This window comes from Hyla sarda, chromosome 5 (assembly GCF_029499605.1).
Source record: "Hyla sarda isolate aHylSar1 chromosome 5, aHylSar1.hap1, whole genome shotgun sequence".
Lineage (NCBI taxonomy): Eukaryota > Metazoa > Chordata > Amphibia > Anura > Hylidae > Hyla > Hyla sarda.
Window position 1 is genome coordinate 73881841 of NC_079193.1, and position 16455 is coordinate 73898295.

General features: G+C 40.7%; 1 protein-coding gene across 3 annotated transcripts in view; it reads left to right on the top strand.

The window, feature by feature from the left end:
- Positions 1-16455, top strand: part of RAPGEF5 (Rap guanine nucleotide exchange factor 5) — a 331057-nt gene that overhangs the window by 91133 nt on the left and 223469 nt on the right. For 2 of the 3 annotated variants that reach the window (XM_056519693.1, XM_056519696.1), the window contains exon 2: positions 10147-10197. The exons of the other annotated variant lie outside the window; for it this stretch is intronic. In XM_056519693.1, coding sequence (XP_056375668.1) covers positions 10147-10197 — 51 coding nt within the window. The remainder of the gene's footprint in view (positions 1-10146; positions 10198-16455) is intronic. 3 annotated transcript variants of the gene reach the window in all.

The window sequence follows — 16455 nt, forward strand, 5'->3', positions numbered from 1 at the left end:
CTCATATTATATATACAGTATCTCCCATAAGTGACTCCACCCCTCACATTATATATACAGTATCTCCCATAAGTGAGTCCACCCCTCACATTATATACAGTATCTCCCATAAGTGAGTCCATCCCTCACATTATATATACAGTATCTCCCATAAGTGAGTCCATCCCTAACATTATATACAGTATCTCCCATAAGTGAGTCCATCCCTCACATTATATACAGTATCTCCCATAAGTGAGTCCATCCCTCACATTATATACAGTATCTCCCATAAGTGAGTCCATCCCTCACATTATATACAGTATCTCCCATAAGTGACTCCACCCCTCACATTATATATACAGTATATCCCATAAGTGAGTCCACCCCTCACATTATATATACAGTATCTCCCATAAGTGAGTCCACCCCTCACATTATATACAGTATCTCCCATAAGTGAGTCCACCCCTCACATTATATACAGTATCTCCCATAAGTGAGTCCACCCCTCACATTATATATACAGTATCTCCCATAAGTGAGTCCACCCCTCACATTATATATACAGTATATCCCATAAGTGTGTCCACCCCTCACATTATATATACAGTATCTCCCATAAGTGAGTCCACCCCTCACATTATATACAGTATCTCCCATAAGTGAGTCCACCCCTCACATTATATATACAGTATCTCCCATAAGTGAGTCCACTCCTCACATTATATATACAGTATCTCCCATAAGTGAGTCCATCCCTCACATTATATACAGTATCTCCCATAAGTGAGTCCACCCCTCACATTATATTTACAGTATCTCCCATAAGTGAGTCCACTCCTCACATTATATATACAGTATCTCCCATAAGTGAGTCCATCCCTCACATTATATACAGTATCTCCCATAAGTGAGTCCACCCCTCACATTATATACAGTATCTCCCATAAGTGAGTCCACCCCTCACATTATATACAGTATCTCCCATAAGTGAGTTCACCCCTCACATTATATATACAGTATCTCCCATAAGTGAGTTCATCCCTCACATTATATACAGTATCTCCCATAAGTGAGTCCACCCCTCACATTATATACAGTATCTCCCATAAGTGAGTCCACCCCTCACATTATATACAGTATATCCCATAAGTGAGTCCACCCCTCACATTATATACAGTATCTCCCATAAGTGAGTTCACCCCTCACATTATATATACAGTATCTCCCATAAGTGAGTTCATCCCTCACATTATATACAGTATCTCCCATAAGTGAGTCCACCCCTCACATTATATACAGTATCTCCCATAAGTGAGTCCACCCCTCACATTATATACAGTATATCCCATAAGTGAGTCCATCCCTCACATTATATATACAGTATCTCCCATAAGTGAGTCCATCCCTAACATTATATACAGTATCTCCCATAAGTGAGTCCATCCCTCACATTATATACAGTATCTCCCATAAGTGAGTCCATCCCTCACATTATATACAGTATCTCCCATAAGTGAGTCCATCCCTCACATTATATACAGTATCTCCCATAAGTGACTCCACCCCTCACATTATATATACAGTATATCCCATAAGTGAGTCCACCCCTCACATTATATATACAGTATCTCCCATAAGTGAGTCCACCCCTCACATTATATACAGTATCTCCCATAAGTGAGTCCACCCCTCACATTATATACAGTATCTCCCATAAGTGAGTCCACCCCTCACATTATATATACAGTATCTCCCATAAGTGAGTCCACCCCTCACATTATATATACAGTATATCCCATAAGTGTGTCCACCCCTCACATTATATATACAGTATCTCCCATAAGTGAGTCCACCCCTCACATTATATACAGTATCTCCCATAAGTGAGTCCACCCCTCACATTATATATACAGTATCTCCCATAAGTGAGTCCACTCCTCACATTATATATACAGTATCTCCCATAAGTGAGTCCATCCCTCACATTATATACAGTATCTCCCATAAGTGAGTCCACCCCTCACATTATATTTACAGTATCTCCCATAAGTGAGTCCACTCCTCACATTATATATACAGTATCTCCCATAAGTGAGTCCATCCCTCACATTATATACAGTATCTCCCATAAGTGAGTCCACCCCTCACATTATATACAGTATCTCCCATAAGTGAGTCCACCCCTCACATTATATACAGTATCTCCCATAAGTGAGTTCACCCCTCACATTATATATACAGTATCTCCCATAAGTGAGTTCATCCCTCACATTATATACAGTATCTCCCATAAGTGAGTCCACCCCTCACATTATATACAGTATCTCCCATAAGTGAGTCCACCCCTCACATTATATACAGTATATCCCATAAGTGAGTCCACCCCTCACATCTTTGTAAATATTTTATTATATCTTTTAATGTGACAACACTGAAGAAATAACACTCTGCTTCAAAGTAGTGTGCACTCACTGTAAAATGGTGAGTGCACAGCCTGTATAATAGTGTTTAATGTTGTGTCTCCTCAAAATAACTCAACACAGCCATATATAACATCTTTACAAAACTGTGGTGTGCACCCACTTATTTGAGATTCTGTGTATTGTGTGCATCCCTTAATTCCTGATCATAATATAAAAAAAATAATTTCTTATACTTGGGTACAGCACATAAAAAATGGCTTCATTTGCTAAGTGCTGTAGAAAAACCACCCTTGTGAGCATTTTCCTAATTTATGGTTTTTAATAAAACAAGAGGCAGCTGGACAAATTATATGCAAGACACCGTCTAGGTAAAGCAAGTGCATGATATTTCAATGCAGTCACCTCTCTGGAAAGCAGCAATACAATAGGAGCCCAAGGGAGAGAGATTGAACGCTAAATAAAAGCCTGTATGTTCCATTACTGACTAGAACATCTGAATGCTAAGTATTCCTGGATGGACAGGAATGGTACATGTGGCAGAGCATTATTAAATGTTTGAGAGCGTATACAGTTTCTATGGAAACGTAGGCTTAAGGCAAGTATCAATAGATTGCTGTGTAGTTGTCAAGGCCTCAAATGTCTGAAAATAATTGGATAGAAGACATTTTTTTTTTAAGTTCATCTAGGTTAGGATATCTTATCAGGATATTGTCATTATATCTGCACACAGCAACAAAGCTTCCTAAATGCAGGGTTTAACAAAAAGATTAATACTGGTTATGTGGAATGCCATTGTACTATACACATTTTCAGCTTATATTTCATTATATATGGTTTTCTTTAAAATAATTTTAAAACTGGTCCATTATACACACACACACACGCACACACGCACACACACACACACACACACACACACACATATATTGCTTATGTTTTTTGGTGGCATATCATGAATTAGCCCGTTCTCAAACTGCTCTAGCACAATTGTTCCCTTTTGTCTATCTGCAGGTGCCACAAGAAAGTTTAATGGTAACATAGTTATACCACTGTAATTGTAGTTAACAGTAACAATATAAACACATATTTTGGTGATTCTCCTAATCTGCAAATCCTAAAGATCTACCCTATCTTGGGAGACTCTTTAGCAATATGGAAGAAAAGAAAAGTAAGGCTCCTTTCACACTACCGTTTTCATCCGGTAGGGGATGTCTGTTAGTAAAATAGCGGGAGAAAAATTTGTGCATGACACGTCTTTTTCTCCTGCAATCATAACGGAACTTAAATCGGTCGTTAGAGGAATCCCATTCAAGTGAATGGGGTTCTTTTTGCTCGTTACAAGTCCAGTTATGCTCCGTTACACAAATGGAGCAACAGTCATAGTGTGAAAGAAGCCTTATCCACAAGGTATGGGATAAAAAGCTGATCGCAAGAATCGCGCAGAACCTCATAAAGAATTAAAGGAGATCATTAGTGCTCTGAAATTTATCCCCTATCCGAATAATAAGGGATAAGTTTTAGATCGCGGGGGTCAGAGCGCTGGGGCCCCCCGCGATATCCTGTATGGGGCCGCGGCAATGTACAGGAAAGGGGGCGTTCCGTCCCCTCATGACGTGGCAGCCAGCACGCCCCTCCATGAATCCCATAGTTGGATCCCAAAGTTCAGAGCACTACAGATCTCCCTTAATGGAGAGCTGGCCACTTTTGTACAGTGTTCCCGATTCATTTGGGAAATGGGGGAGGTTTCCTCTGTTTTCATGATTGGTGGAGATTCCATTGGTCAGACCCCCATCAATCAGATTGTTAACTTTGAGTTAGAAGAACCCCTTTAAGTGAATTCTTACTTGTGCAAAGCTCAATAGCTCTAATTAAAGGAAAAATGTCACTGTGATCACCCACACTAAACCCACTACACAGGGTTATAGTGTGGTTGACCAGGAGTGAAAAGAGGTATCACTTACCAAATTCTGTCCAGTGGCTCCTGTGATAGTACCCGAAGAATGTCCCGTGCTTAATTTGGTTTAATGTGCACAGGAGGCGGGGCCCTGCCAGCTGCCTGCCCCCTGCTTCTTTCTGCCTTCTGAAACAATCTGCCTCTATTAGCATATTCAAATTCTGCACTGCGCTCTGAGGCAGGAGTTTACAGACAGCTCTCATGTCCTAGTGACGTGAGTCGCATGTCATGTGAGCGCTGCACTCCAAGGCTCTGGCAAGAAGAGCCCTCACTTCACTAGGAGATGAGTGCTGTCTGTAAACCACCTGTGCTTGTGCTCCTGCCTCAGAGCGCAGCGCAGAATTTGAATATGTTAATAGAGGCAGATTGTTTTAGGAGGCAGAAAGAAGCAGGGGCGGCAGCTGTCGGGGGCCCTGCCTCCTGCGTACTGTTGACGGAATTGAGCATGGGACTTTCTTCGGACAATATCACAGGAGCCACTGGACGGACACCTCTTGGTGCACCCCTGGTCACCCACACTACAGGGTGGGCCATTTATATGGATACACCTTAATAAAATTAAGGGGGGGAAACTTTTCAAGATGGGTGGTGACCATGGCGGCCATTTTGAAGTCGGCCATTTTGAAACCAACTTATGTTTTTTCAATAGGAAGAGGGTCATGTGACACATCAAACTTATTGGGAATTTCACAAGAAAAACAATGATGTGCTTGGTTTTAACGTAACTTTATCCTTTCATGAGTTATTTACAAGTTTCTGACCACTTATAAAATGTGTTTAATGTGCTGCCCATTGTGTTGGATTGTCAATGCAACCCTCTTCTCCCACTCTTCACACACTGATAGCAACACCGCAGGAGAAACGCTAGCACAGGCTTCCAGTAACCATAGTTTCAGGTGCTGCACATCTCGTATCTTCACAGCACAGACAATTGCCTTCAGATAACCCCAAAGATAAAAGTCTAAGGGGGTTAGATCGGGAGACCTTGGGGGCCATTCAACTGGCCCACGATGACCAATCCACTTTCCAGGAAACTGTTCATTTAGGAATGCTCGGACCTGACACCTATAATGTGGTGGTGCACCATCTTGCTGTAAAAACTCAGGGAACGTTCCAGCTTCAGTACATGAAGAGGGAAACACATCAAGTGGATTTGTCATCGTGGGCCAGTTGAATGGCCCCCAAGGTCTCCCGATCTGACCCCCTTAGACTTTTATCTTTGGGGTCATCTGAAGGCAATTGTCTATGCTGTGAAGATACGAGATGTGCAGCACCTGAAACTACGGATACTGGAAGCCTGTGCTATCATTTCTCCTGCGGTGTTGCTATCAGTGTGTGAAGAGTGGGAGAAGAGGGTTGCATTGACAATCCAACACAATGGGCAGCACATTAAACACATTTTATAAGTGGTCAGAAACTTGTAAATAACTCATGAAAGGATAAAGTTACGTTAAAACCAAGCACATCATTGTTTTTCTTGTGAAATTCCCAATAAGTTTGATGTGTCACATGACCCTCTTCCTATTGAAAAAAACAAAAGTTGGATTTAAAATGTCCGACTTCAAAATGGCCACCATGGTCACAACCCATCTTGAAAAGTTTCCCCCCTCACGTATACTAATGTGCCACAAACAGGAAGTTAATATCACCAACCATTCCCATTTTATTAAGATGTATCCATATAAATGGCCCATCCTGTATAACCCTGTGTATTGGGTTTAGTGTGGGTGATCAGGGTGACAGTTTTCCTTTAAATCATTTTACTGGGGACTGTTTACATTCAGTAAACAAGAGGGGGTCTTCCAAGATCAGGTCCTCTGTCAGCAATAAACAAGAGGCGACTTCCAGGGTCATTTCCAAAATAATGTACAGTCATCATCAATATGAAGCCAAATTTAGGTGCATTGTTATTTGCCCCATATTCACTAGCTATTAGTGCTGTAAGTTTCAGCGCCCAGTTTGCTTAAAGGGGTATTTCGCCCCTGGCATCTTATCCCCTATCCAAAGGATAGGGGATAAGATGTTAGATCGCCGTGGTCCCGCTGCTGGGGACCCCCGGGGATCGCCGCTGCGGCACCCCGCCATCATTACTGCGCAGAGCGAGTTTGCTCTGTGCGTAATGACGGGCGATACAGGGGCCAGATCAGCGTGACGTCATGGCTCCGCCCCTCATGACATCACGGCCTGTCCCCTTAATGCAAGTCTATGGCAGGGGGCGTAACGACCACCACGCCCCTTCCCATAGACTTGTATTCACGGGGCGGACCGTGACGTCACGAGGGGCAGAGCCGTGATGTAAAGATGCTCCGGCCCCTGTATTGCCGGTCATTACATGCAGAGCGATCTCGCTCTGCGCAGTAATGATATCGGGGTGCTGCAGCAGTGATCCCCGGGGTCCCCAGCAGCGGGACCCCGGCGATCTGACATCTTATCCCCTATCCTTTTGGATAGGGGATAAGATGTCTAGGGGCGGAGTACCCCTTTAAGAGAGTTTAGAGTTGTGTTTCCAAACCAATGTGTCAACTTTGAGGATCATCACTACTCAGTTCCCTACAGAAAAACATTCTGGTTCACGCTACATTGAGAAGAGGGAAGACAGCCTCCTTCAGAATCATATTCCTACACCATCAAGACAGTCACCACTGCTCTCAATGGAAAGTAAACCCAAGATTCTACCAGTTCAGAAATGAGCTGTGTTGACCGCCCACTTGACAGTCTAGGCCCCTATTATCTTATCGGATGCTAAAACTAATGGCACCAGTAGCTATTAAATAGATGCGTTCTCTCTAAACTCTTTTCTTGGGGCTCGTACGCATGGCTGTTTTAGGACTCTGTTTTACAGTAGTTGTAATAAAGTTCTTTAATATATTTTCATATGCTACTGATTTTATTAGGAGCCATACAAAGGATTTATCTGTAGAACTCTGTATGAATGTAATAAATCTTGTTCATTGAGACCAAAAGCCAGATTGGATATCTAGTATACTAGAAAAGTAATGTTAACACTGTTGTGTATGAAGGCAACAGATTTACTGTACATATATCTTTATTTAGCCTACTTGTTATGAGAAATAAAAGCTAGGAGAGCAGCTTTTGCCCTGACAACATGTCGAGACAAGGGCACAGATTTCAACTGCGCTTCCCAAAGTTTCCGCTGTAAAGCAGAAGGTGCTAGGAGGCAAAGTTCACAGAAGCGTGAATCTTGTAAGAGTTTGCATGACTGGACGCTAATAAGACAGCCTGAGATTCACATGCCATGTACTAATATTCTCATTTTACCAAATAGATATCCCCACTGACAAATGGCATCTGACATCATGATGATTTTGAACTAAACCGCTGTCTACCTTTATAGAAACCTAAGATGTCCATTGAACGCTATGTATCTGCCCTCTGTACTGTAATTCAGGGACTTTCAAATTCTCAATGGGAGGAATTTATTGTTTTTTTGTCTTAATTTTGATTTATATTTTTTCACATTTGTTTTGTACGTGCTTGTTTTGCACCACATTTCTGCAAAATTTTAATATCTCTGTATCTCACGTGATTTTCAAGTGATTTTTTTTAAAAACTACTTGGTAGACAAGTCAGAAATTTATGAATTGCGAATTGCAACTATACACAAGGAGCAATGCTAATTTCCCCCTATATCTTTTGTAATGAGGACCGCCTCTCTGGAAGACCAGTTTCCAGTACAGTTCGGAGTACAGTGTCTTCTTAAAAAAGTTTTATACAAATGCAAAAACATATAGCTTTATTCTTGGCTTAGCTTAGCAATGATTTCTACATTGATGGGCTATCATCAGAATAGCCAATCATTGTCCGATCGCTGGAGTGCCCACAGCTGTTTGACAGTGCTGCAGTTGTGGCTTATACAGTACAGTGAACAGGGCCAGTAGATGGCTCAATTGTGTACTGCTGGCACTGGCTTAATGTAACGCAGCTCACATTTGAAACAAATCAGTCATCAGTATGAGGATAGGCCATCAATGAAATCAATGAACATATATAGTGTAATATTATTAAGTCTGTTGATCTGCTGACAGCTCCCCTTCGATCGGATTACTAAAAGTCTTGTAAAATGTGTTTTACAATTCCAGTTTTTCAGTGGGAAATCACATGGGAAGGTGTGGTAAGCCTGTAATCCTAGAACGTTAACCACACCTGCATTATGCCAATTACTGTCTTTTTTAATTAGCTGCAATTCTTAAGCCAAGTAAATCTGGGCACACTCCACAGCTGTCAGCCTCTGTAGTATCGTCTCGTAGGCTGGGCTTGAGTACTGCAAATCTAAAGTGTTAATCAAGTTATTTTTATCCCCATTTGCCTTTCTTAGGTTATGTTCACATGGTGGAATGTCCACATGGAAAATTTCCATGGGGTCATTCCACAGATGGTGGCAATAGACAGCAATGCATTTCCTTGCGCAATCTGCAGAAATAATAGACATGTCTATTCTCTCTGTGGCTGCTGGAATCGGAATTTCTGTGGCAGAAACATCTGAGTGTACAGTGAAGCAGAATCCCATTGAAATCAATGGCACTCTGCTGCAGCGCAATGTCCGCACGGAAATTCTATTATGTGAACATAGCCCATGAAAAAGGTGCAAACGTGCATGTTCTTTATAAATAGCTTAGATCTTAGGACTGACATGTACCATCCGTCGACATCTGTCACTTTTGTTGGATAAAAATCATCTAAATTGACCTTTTTTTCATCACCAAAATCCTTAGTGTATGACCAGCTTAAGAGTGCGTTCACACCATGGTAACTAGCGGCAGGTTTTCCACTGCGGGTAATCAGCCACAAGTTCTGCTACTATTCATTTGAATGGGTCCGTGGACAGTCTGCAATAGGGGAAGATTTGAAGACTTCATGCAGACCCGTTCAAATGAATGGTAGGGTAACTTGCAGTGGGAAACCCACTGCTAATAACCAGCGTGTAAATGCACCCTAAGGGTTTAGTATCTGACTGTATTTATGGCATGTTTTTGATTAATATAGATTTCTTTATTGAGGATCTGATCTTTTGGTTAGCAAAAACTATACACTGCTAAAGTAGACTAAGTCACGTACATGTTTAATTTTGGTGCATTTTTTGTTTTAACTGCGATCACAATTATTGTATGTACTGCAAAAGATTATTTGTAATAGCTCCATTCTACTAGTAATGCAGCTTTACAAAATGATATACTTGTTTCATTGTGGTAACCCCATTTAGTTTGCAGATGTTGTGGTTTATCAGCTGGATCAGAGGAATGGCTGTCTTTGTAACACATGGATGGGTCAATTTAGCTAATACAGGAGCCGCTCTTTAGTATGTCAGTATGCCCTAATATAGCATATGGGCACAGGTTGTCTTCATGATACAGACTCTTTAAATAAAAAGTACTAGCGGCAATAGATGAACCCTTTTGAGGAACAAGTAACAGAATAATCAGCCTTATAGGGTGTCATAATGTACAATGACTGACAGCGATTTTAAGAGTACAGTCAATTATTCATTTTTTTTGGCTCTTGTATTATTCATATATTGGTTTATTTTCTTCCCATTACAATGAACCTGGCACACAGATGCTCCTATAATTTAAGAAACCTGATTATATAGACTTGTTATTCCTTAATAGTGATGGTGAATTCCTTTAATGAGACGATTAGTTTTATGACATTTGTGCTAATTATGATGTATTCTTTTATTTAATAACCATTCATTTTCATGTATAATGTAGCTGTCTTCAAGCCAATGCAAAAGGTGCTAAAACTACTGTCCAATTGTATTTTCAGATTTTATCGGAAAGAATTTCAAATTTGTGCATTGACAACTCCACCAACAAGGTAAATTTGACAGCAATTTATAAAGATTGTATTGACTCCACATCAGTCATTGTCCCCATTGAACCCAGTTGCCTGTGGTTGGCAAATGGTTAGTTAAAACGCTCAGTTCTTTGTTTAACAAGACAATTAATTATCCTTCCTGCTTCCTGTAAATTTTCAGGCTAATGAAGTAATCTCTGTAATATTAACCCACTTATTTATGTTCCTTGTATTATGCTTCTGCCTGCTCCTGCATAAAGTGCTATCAGCTAGATTGGTTTTTCGTTGTGACCTTGTTTTGTGACAGGAAACTTAAACAATAAGTTCCCTGTCAGTAAAAGAAGAAATATTGAATAGGGTGCAACAAACTGCTCTGCTCCTGCAATATGCTGAACACTATTGTCCCTGGCAGCCTATTAGACATCGACTGGGAGATGACATTGAGCGAAACTTAACAGCACCTATAGCATAGTCTGTTAGGACCTGCTCCCTCATATTTATTGTGATCCACAATTCGATTGTTGGATCAAACATGTTCATTGAATTTGGATCTCTAGAGATGCCTGAAGATAGGTGTGAGCTATAGTAATTCTTAAATCTGTAAGCTGCCATGTACTGTTGCCACTAGTATAAAGTATATATTCCTATATATTTATTGAGTTTTTATCTTTTAGATCATTGTGTAGTATTTATTGTAACACCGAGCGCTCTGGGTCCCGCTCCTCCCCCGGAGAGCTTGCGGCGTACTGATCTTGCTTGCAGCGCCCCGGTCAGACTCACTGACCGGGAGCGCTGCTCTGAGTCCCCCGGCGGGGATGCGATCCACGCGGCGGGACATGCCTGCCCATGGGTCGCATCCCGTTCCACTCACCTGCCCCGTCCTCCTGCTCAGTCCCGGCGCGCGCGGCCCCGCTCTCTAGTGCGCGCGCGTGCCGGGTCTTTCAGATTTAAAGGGCCAGTGCACCATTAATTGGTGCCTGGCCCAATCCGTTCCAATCACTCCCCACAGTATATAATCCCACTTGCTCTTCCTGTCCTTGCCGGATCTTGTTGCCTTGTGCCCTGAGAAAAAGCGTTTCTGTGTGTTCCCTAGCCTGTGTATACAGACTCCTTTCCGTTGCCCCTGACTACGAACCTTGCCGCCTGCCTTGACCTTCTGCTATGTCTGACCTCGCCTTGCCTTGCCCTTGTGTACCGCGCCTGTCTCAGCTGTCAGTGAGGTTGAGTCGATATCGGGTGGAACGACCTGGGGGTTACCTGCCGCAGCAAGTCCATCCCGCTTTGCGGCGGGCTCTGGTGAAAACCAGTAACCTCTTAGATTCTGTTCCCCTGGTACCGCCCACGCCATCGCCTCACTGACACAGAGGATCCACTCCAGTGCCCTTCCTGCATACCAGCCGGATCCTGACACTTATCCTAGTTAGTTTGTAACACCGGTCAAGCATCGTAAGTGCTGTAGAGTATATCATGCATACTGCAGACAGCTCGTGAAAGTCGCCTTGTGCAGAATCCACAAAAAAATTCAAATAAATTGGCAGTGCTTGTGAGGCGGATTACTATATGAAACCCCCAATATAGGACACTTTTGCCTGTGTTCCATATTACCTTATTATTGGCCACTGTTGATCCTGATATTACTTCTATCAGTACATCATCAGTCATAAGCTTTTGTTTATCCTAGAGAAGAAAATGGCAAGGTTTAATTTTTTTAAGGTCAAATTTTCCTGGCACAACATAAAACTAACATTATTTGTGTCTTTGTCTTCTAATCTCCTTATCTTCTCTTAGCCTCCTGTCTTATTCATGTGTGAAAATCCCATTACTACAAGTCTTTGATGGCGTGGCCTTGCACCTAGAGATGAAATATGATATAAACCATTGTCATATCTTAAAAGAGCTTTCTGGTTCTGATAGATGACATTTATGGCATGTTAATGAGGCATATAAAGAGTCACATCTCAAGGGGTTTAACTGCTGGTACCAACAGGGTCTGATCCAGGTTGATGGAGGCCTCTTGGTGGTGACTTACTTGCAACAGTGGCACTTAATGTGTAACTAACAAAAAATTAGGAAGACAAATGATCATAAATGTTAGCTAGTTTGTAGCATTTTTCACCAAAAATCAACAAGATCCACCACAAATTCAATGTGTATGGTGTGCTGCCAGACTGAACCCAGATGCCTGTGGTTGGCAAATGGTTAGTTAAAAGGCTCTTCTTTGTTTAACAAACCTGTCCCAATCTTTCTTTTGCAATAGGAAATTATTTCTTCTGATTCGCCATAAAAACAGATGGGACATCTGAGCTAGGAACAATGAAAAAGGGTCACATATTCTAGCTTGGGTATTAGTGTAGATACACTTACAGACTACATTCATGATTTGTTGTTGTTGGGATTGTTTAAAAAGCACTGAGGGGAACTGGGTGGTTGATGCCCCAGCCCATTGCTCTTTATACCCTTCCTATAATTTAGTTCTGAGGACCAAGCTTTTGTCTTCCCTTTCTGGTTCTACAACAACACAGTCCATTTCCAACATTGGGAACCATTTGCAGGAGATGGAAGTGCTATACGAGCTTTCTTTTTGCAGAAGTTGTCCATATTGGTCTGCACAAGAGGATTGAGATCCAGTGTGGTCCAGTGTGCTCCTCAACAAGTGTGAGCTTTCATAAATGTGAGTTATTCATAACAAAGTCTTAAATTGGCACTGTCAGATGCAAAAACTTTTTATGTTATACATCTTGGGAATACATTAATTTTCTAATATACTTCATAAGAAAATTTTATTTCCTTTTTATAGAAATCATGGCTTATAAAATCATGGCTTTGTGCAAGCTGAAGCTTAGGCATGGACAAAGTCCAGTAAGTAAGGGTGGGCTAGCATTCCTCTGTGCTCTCTTCTGTCTGATAGTACTCCTATGTAGACCCTGGGACTATATACATATGGTACTGGACATAAGATGCTGAGACATATGAAAAACTTAGAAGAGACCCAACTGAAATATTCCAGTTTGAATTAAAGAACATACTGGATACAGCTAAAAGTAACTATCTGATCTCTGAAGAAGAATATACGTTTCTGATTATTAAACATCCAAGAATAGGGACATTCTATGCACTCCCAAAGACACCCAAGAAATTTCCCCCTATTAAGGGAAGACCAATTGTAATAACAACCTAACCCAAAATGTAACTAAATATATAGACCAAATATTGGCAACTTTTGTCCCCACACTCCCCTCACATCTTAAAAACACGAAAGACACTGTGAAGAAAATCAATGATTTATTTGTCACTGAAAGCACATTATTGATGAGTTTAGATGTGAAAGGGTTATATAGCAACATAAAACATCACTTGGGCCTGGAAGCCACAAAATCTTTTTTGAGCACAAAGAGTAGGTTATTTTTGGACCACAATAATTAAATTATTTTATTACTGGATTTTTTATTAACTCACAATATTTTTTTGTTCCAGGGTACCTTTTATCGGCAGATAAAAGGTACAGCTATGGGGACCACGTGTGCACCCACGTTTGCAAATCTCTTTTTAGGATGGTGGGAACACAATTTTGTTTTTTGCGATGACACTTTGAGCACATTCACGGAACACATTTTATTTTGGATGATGTGTTGATCTTTTGGGATGGGTCACAGTCACTATTCTTGGAATTTATTGATTTACTAAATCTAAATGAAATAGGGATCAAATTTACCCATGAGATAGGAGGTAAATCCATAAACTTTTTGGATTTGAATATCTTCATAGACAGAGACAAGAAAATACAGACAAGAATATTTAGGAAACCCACGGCTACGAATAGCCTTTTACGTTGGAAAATCTGGCACCCAAGCTCACTTCGCAAAAGCATTCCAATAGGACAGTACTTATGGGCAAAGAGCAACTGTTCGCAAGAATAGGATTATGAGGAGGAGAGTAGAGACTTGATGTCAAGATTTTGTGCACGGGGTACCCTAAGAAATTTATGAGACAAGCATACAATAAAACTCAGTTGAGATCAAGAAACGTGTTATTGGAGGACAAAAAGGAAACAACCAATACATCGAATACAATAAGATGCATTGGCATGTACGATGCCTATGCACTACGGATTGTAAAAATAATGGAGCGATATTGGCCAATCCTACAGGTGGATGGGGACCTGAGAGAGGTAATCAGTACGAGGCCTAGCATAACGTATAAGAGAGGCCCCAATTTGAAAGATATCCTTGTACAAAGTCACCAGAAAGAATCAACAATGGAAAGTAACCAGACATGGTTACCTGCACCACCATCTGGGTCATACCCATGCGGACACTGTGTGAACTGCAAGTTCATGCCTAAGGTAAAATCCTTTACAAATCCAACAGATGGTAAAATATATAATATAAGGGAATTTATAAATTGCAACCGTAAAAATATGGTATATGCAGCAATGTGTGGGTGCCCCAAAATTTACATAAATTTACATAGAAAAACGACACAACATCTGAGAAGACGTGTGGGAAAACATCTAAGCACTATTCACACAAATGCGGATACCCCACTATGTAGACACATAAAAACAGCACATGGAGGAAATTTGGCATCCCTAAAATTCTGGGGGATAACAACAATTATACAGAAAGGAAGGCATTCATAATAAGTTCATAATTAAATAAGAAAAATCATACCATAAAAAGGAGTAAAAAATTTAAATAAATAACAAAAACCATACTTACCAGTTACTTTGTAGTGTTGTGGGAGCCATTTTTTGGAGGAGAGGAAGGGGGAATAATTTAATCGAAGGACAAATAAAGAAGAAAAAAAATGCATAAATACAAAATATAGAAACAACTCATGAAAAGAAAAATAACTGTGAATATTACACACAAAGGGACATGATTATCTAGTCCCACTGTAAGACAAAGAATGAAAATTAGGGGGAAGTCCCTATAGAGGATAGTTCTTTCTCTCCTGTCTGATAGGATTCCTCTGTGCTCTTTCCTGTCTGATAGGACTCCTCTGTGCTCTCTCCTGTCTGATAGCACTCCTCTGTGCTCTCTCCTGTCTGAATGGACTCCTCTGTGCTCTCCCCTGTCTGATAGCACTCCTCTGTGCTCTCTCCTGTCTGATAGCACTCCTCTGTGCTCTCTCCTGTCTGATAGGACTCCTCTATGCTCTCTCCTGTCTGATAGGACTCCTCTGTGCTCTCTCCTGTCTGATAGGACTCCTCTATGCTTCCTTTTGTCTGATAGGACTCCTCTGTGCTCTCTCCTGTCTGATAAGACTCCTCTATGCTTCCTTTTGTCTGATAGGACTCCTCTGTGCTCTCTCCTGTCTGATAGGACTCCTCTATGCTTTCTTTTGTCTGATAGGACTCCTCTGTGCTCTCTCCTGTCTGATAGGACTCCTCTGTGCTCTCTCCTGTCTGATAGGACTCCTCTATGCTTTCTTTTGTCTGATAGGACAGGAGAAAGCAAAGAGGAGTCCTATCAGACAGAGCACAGAGGAATGTTAGCCCACTCTTACTTACTGGACTTTGTATATGCCTGTGCTTCAGCTTGGACAAAGCCATGATTTTATAAGCCATGATTTCTATAAAGAGGAAATAACATTTTCTTATGAAGTATATCAGAAAAGTTAATGATTTGCCAAGATGTATAACATATAATTTTTTTAATCTGACAGTGCCCATTTAAGTTTCTTTAAGGGTCTATTCACACGTACAGTATCCTGTGTATTTTTATTTTTTTTCTCTTTCATTAACTTCCTTCTCACACCAAGATGTACATATCTGCGGTGATCACTCTCTCACCCTTGAACATCTACATTATTATGCTCTAACATTGATTTATACCTGTACTATGCATAAGTTAATGCACTTATACATTAACATGTCAGTACATTAAAAATCAAAGGTTATGTGCAAAAATAATGGGATTACAAAAAAGACCAAAACAAAATCTGTTGTACTTCATGTTGAAAATGCACTTGGATCAGCCAAGCGTAAAATATGTTTTTAGCTCTGATAAGGAGACCTCTCTTGTCTTGTTGAAGAAAAACAGTTGAATAAGAAAAAAAAAAAAAAAGGAAATTTCAATGTACATATGTTTAGTATCCTCAAATAAATTAGCAGCTTCTTTATGGTGGTTACATAATAAACAATTTGTCTTATAATAGAAAACAAATGCTAACATAATTGTACCCCAAAATCTCACTAAAATCCTAAAGTTGTTTAAAACATGCAGGTCTTTTGACATCGATGTCAAAGGTGAAGATAAAAAAAAAAACCTTAGGATC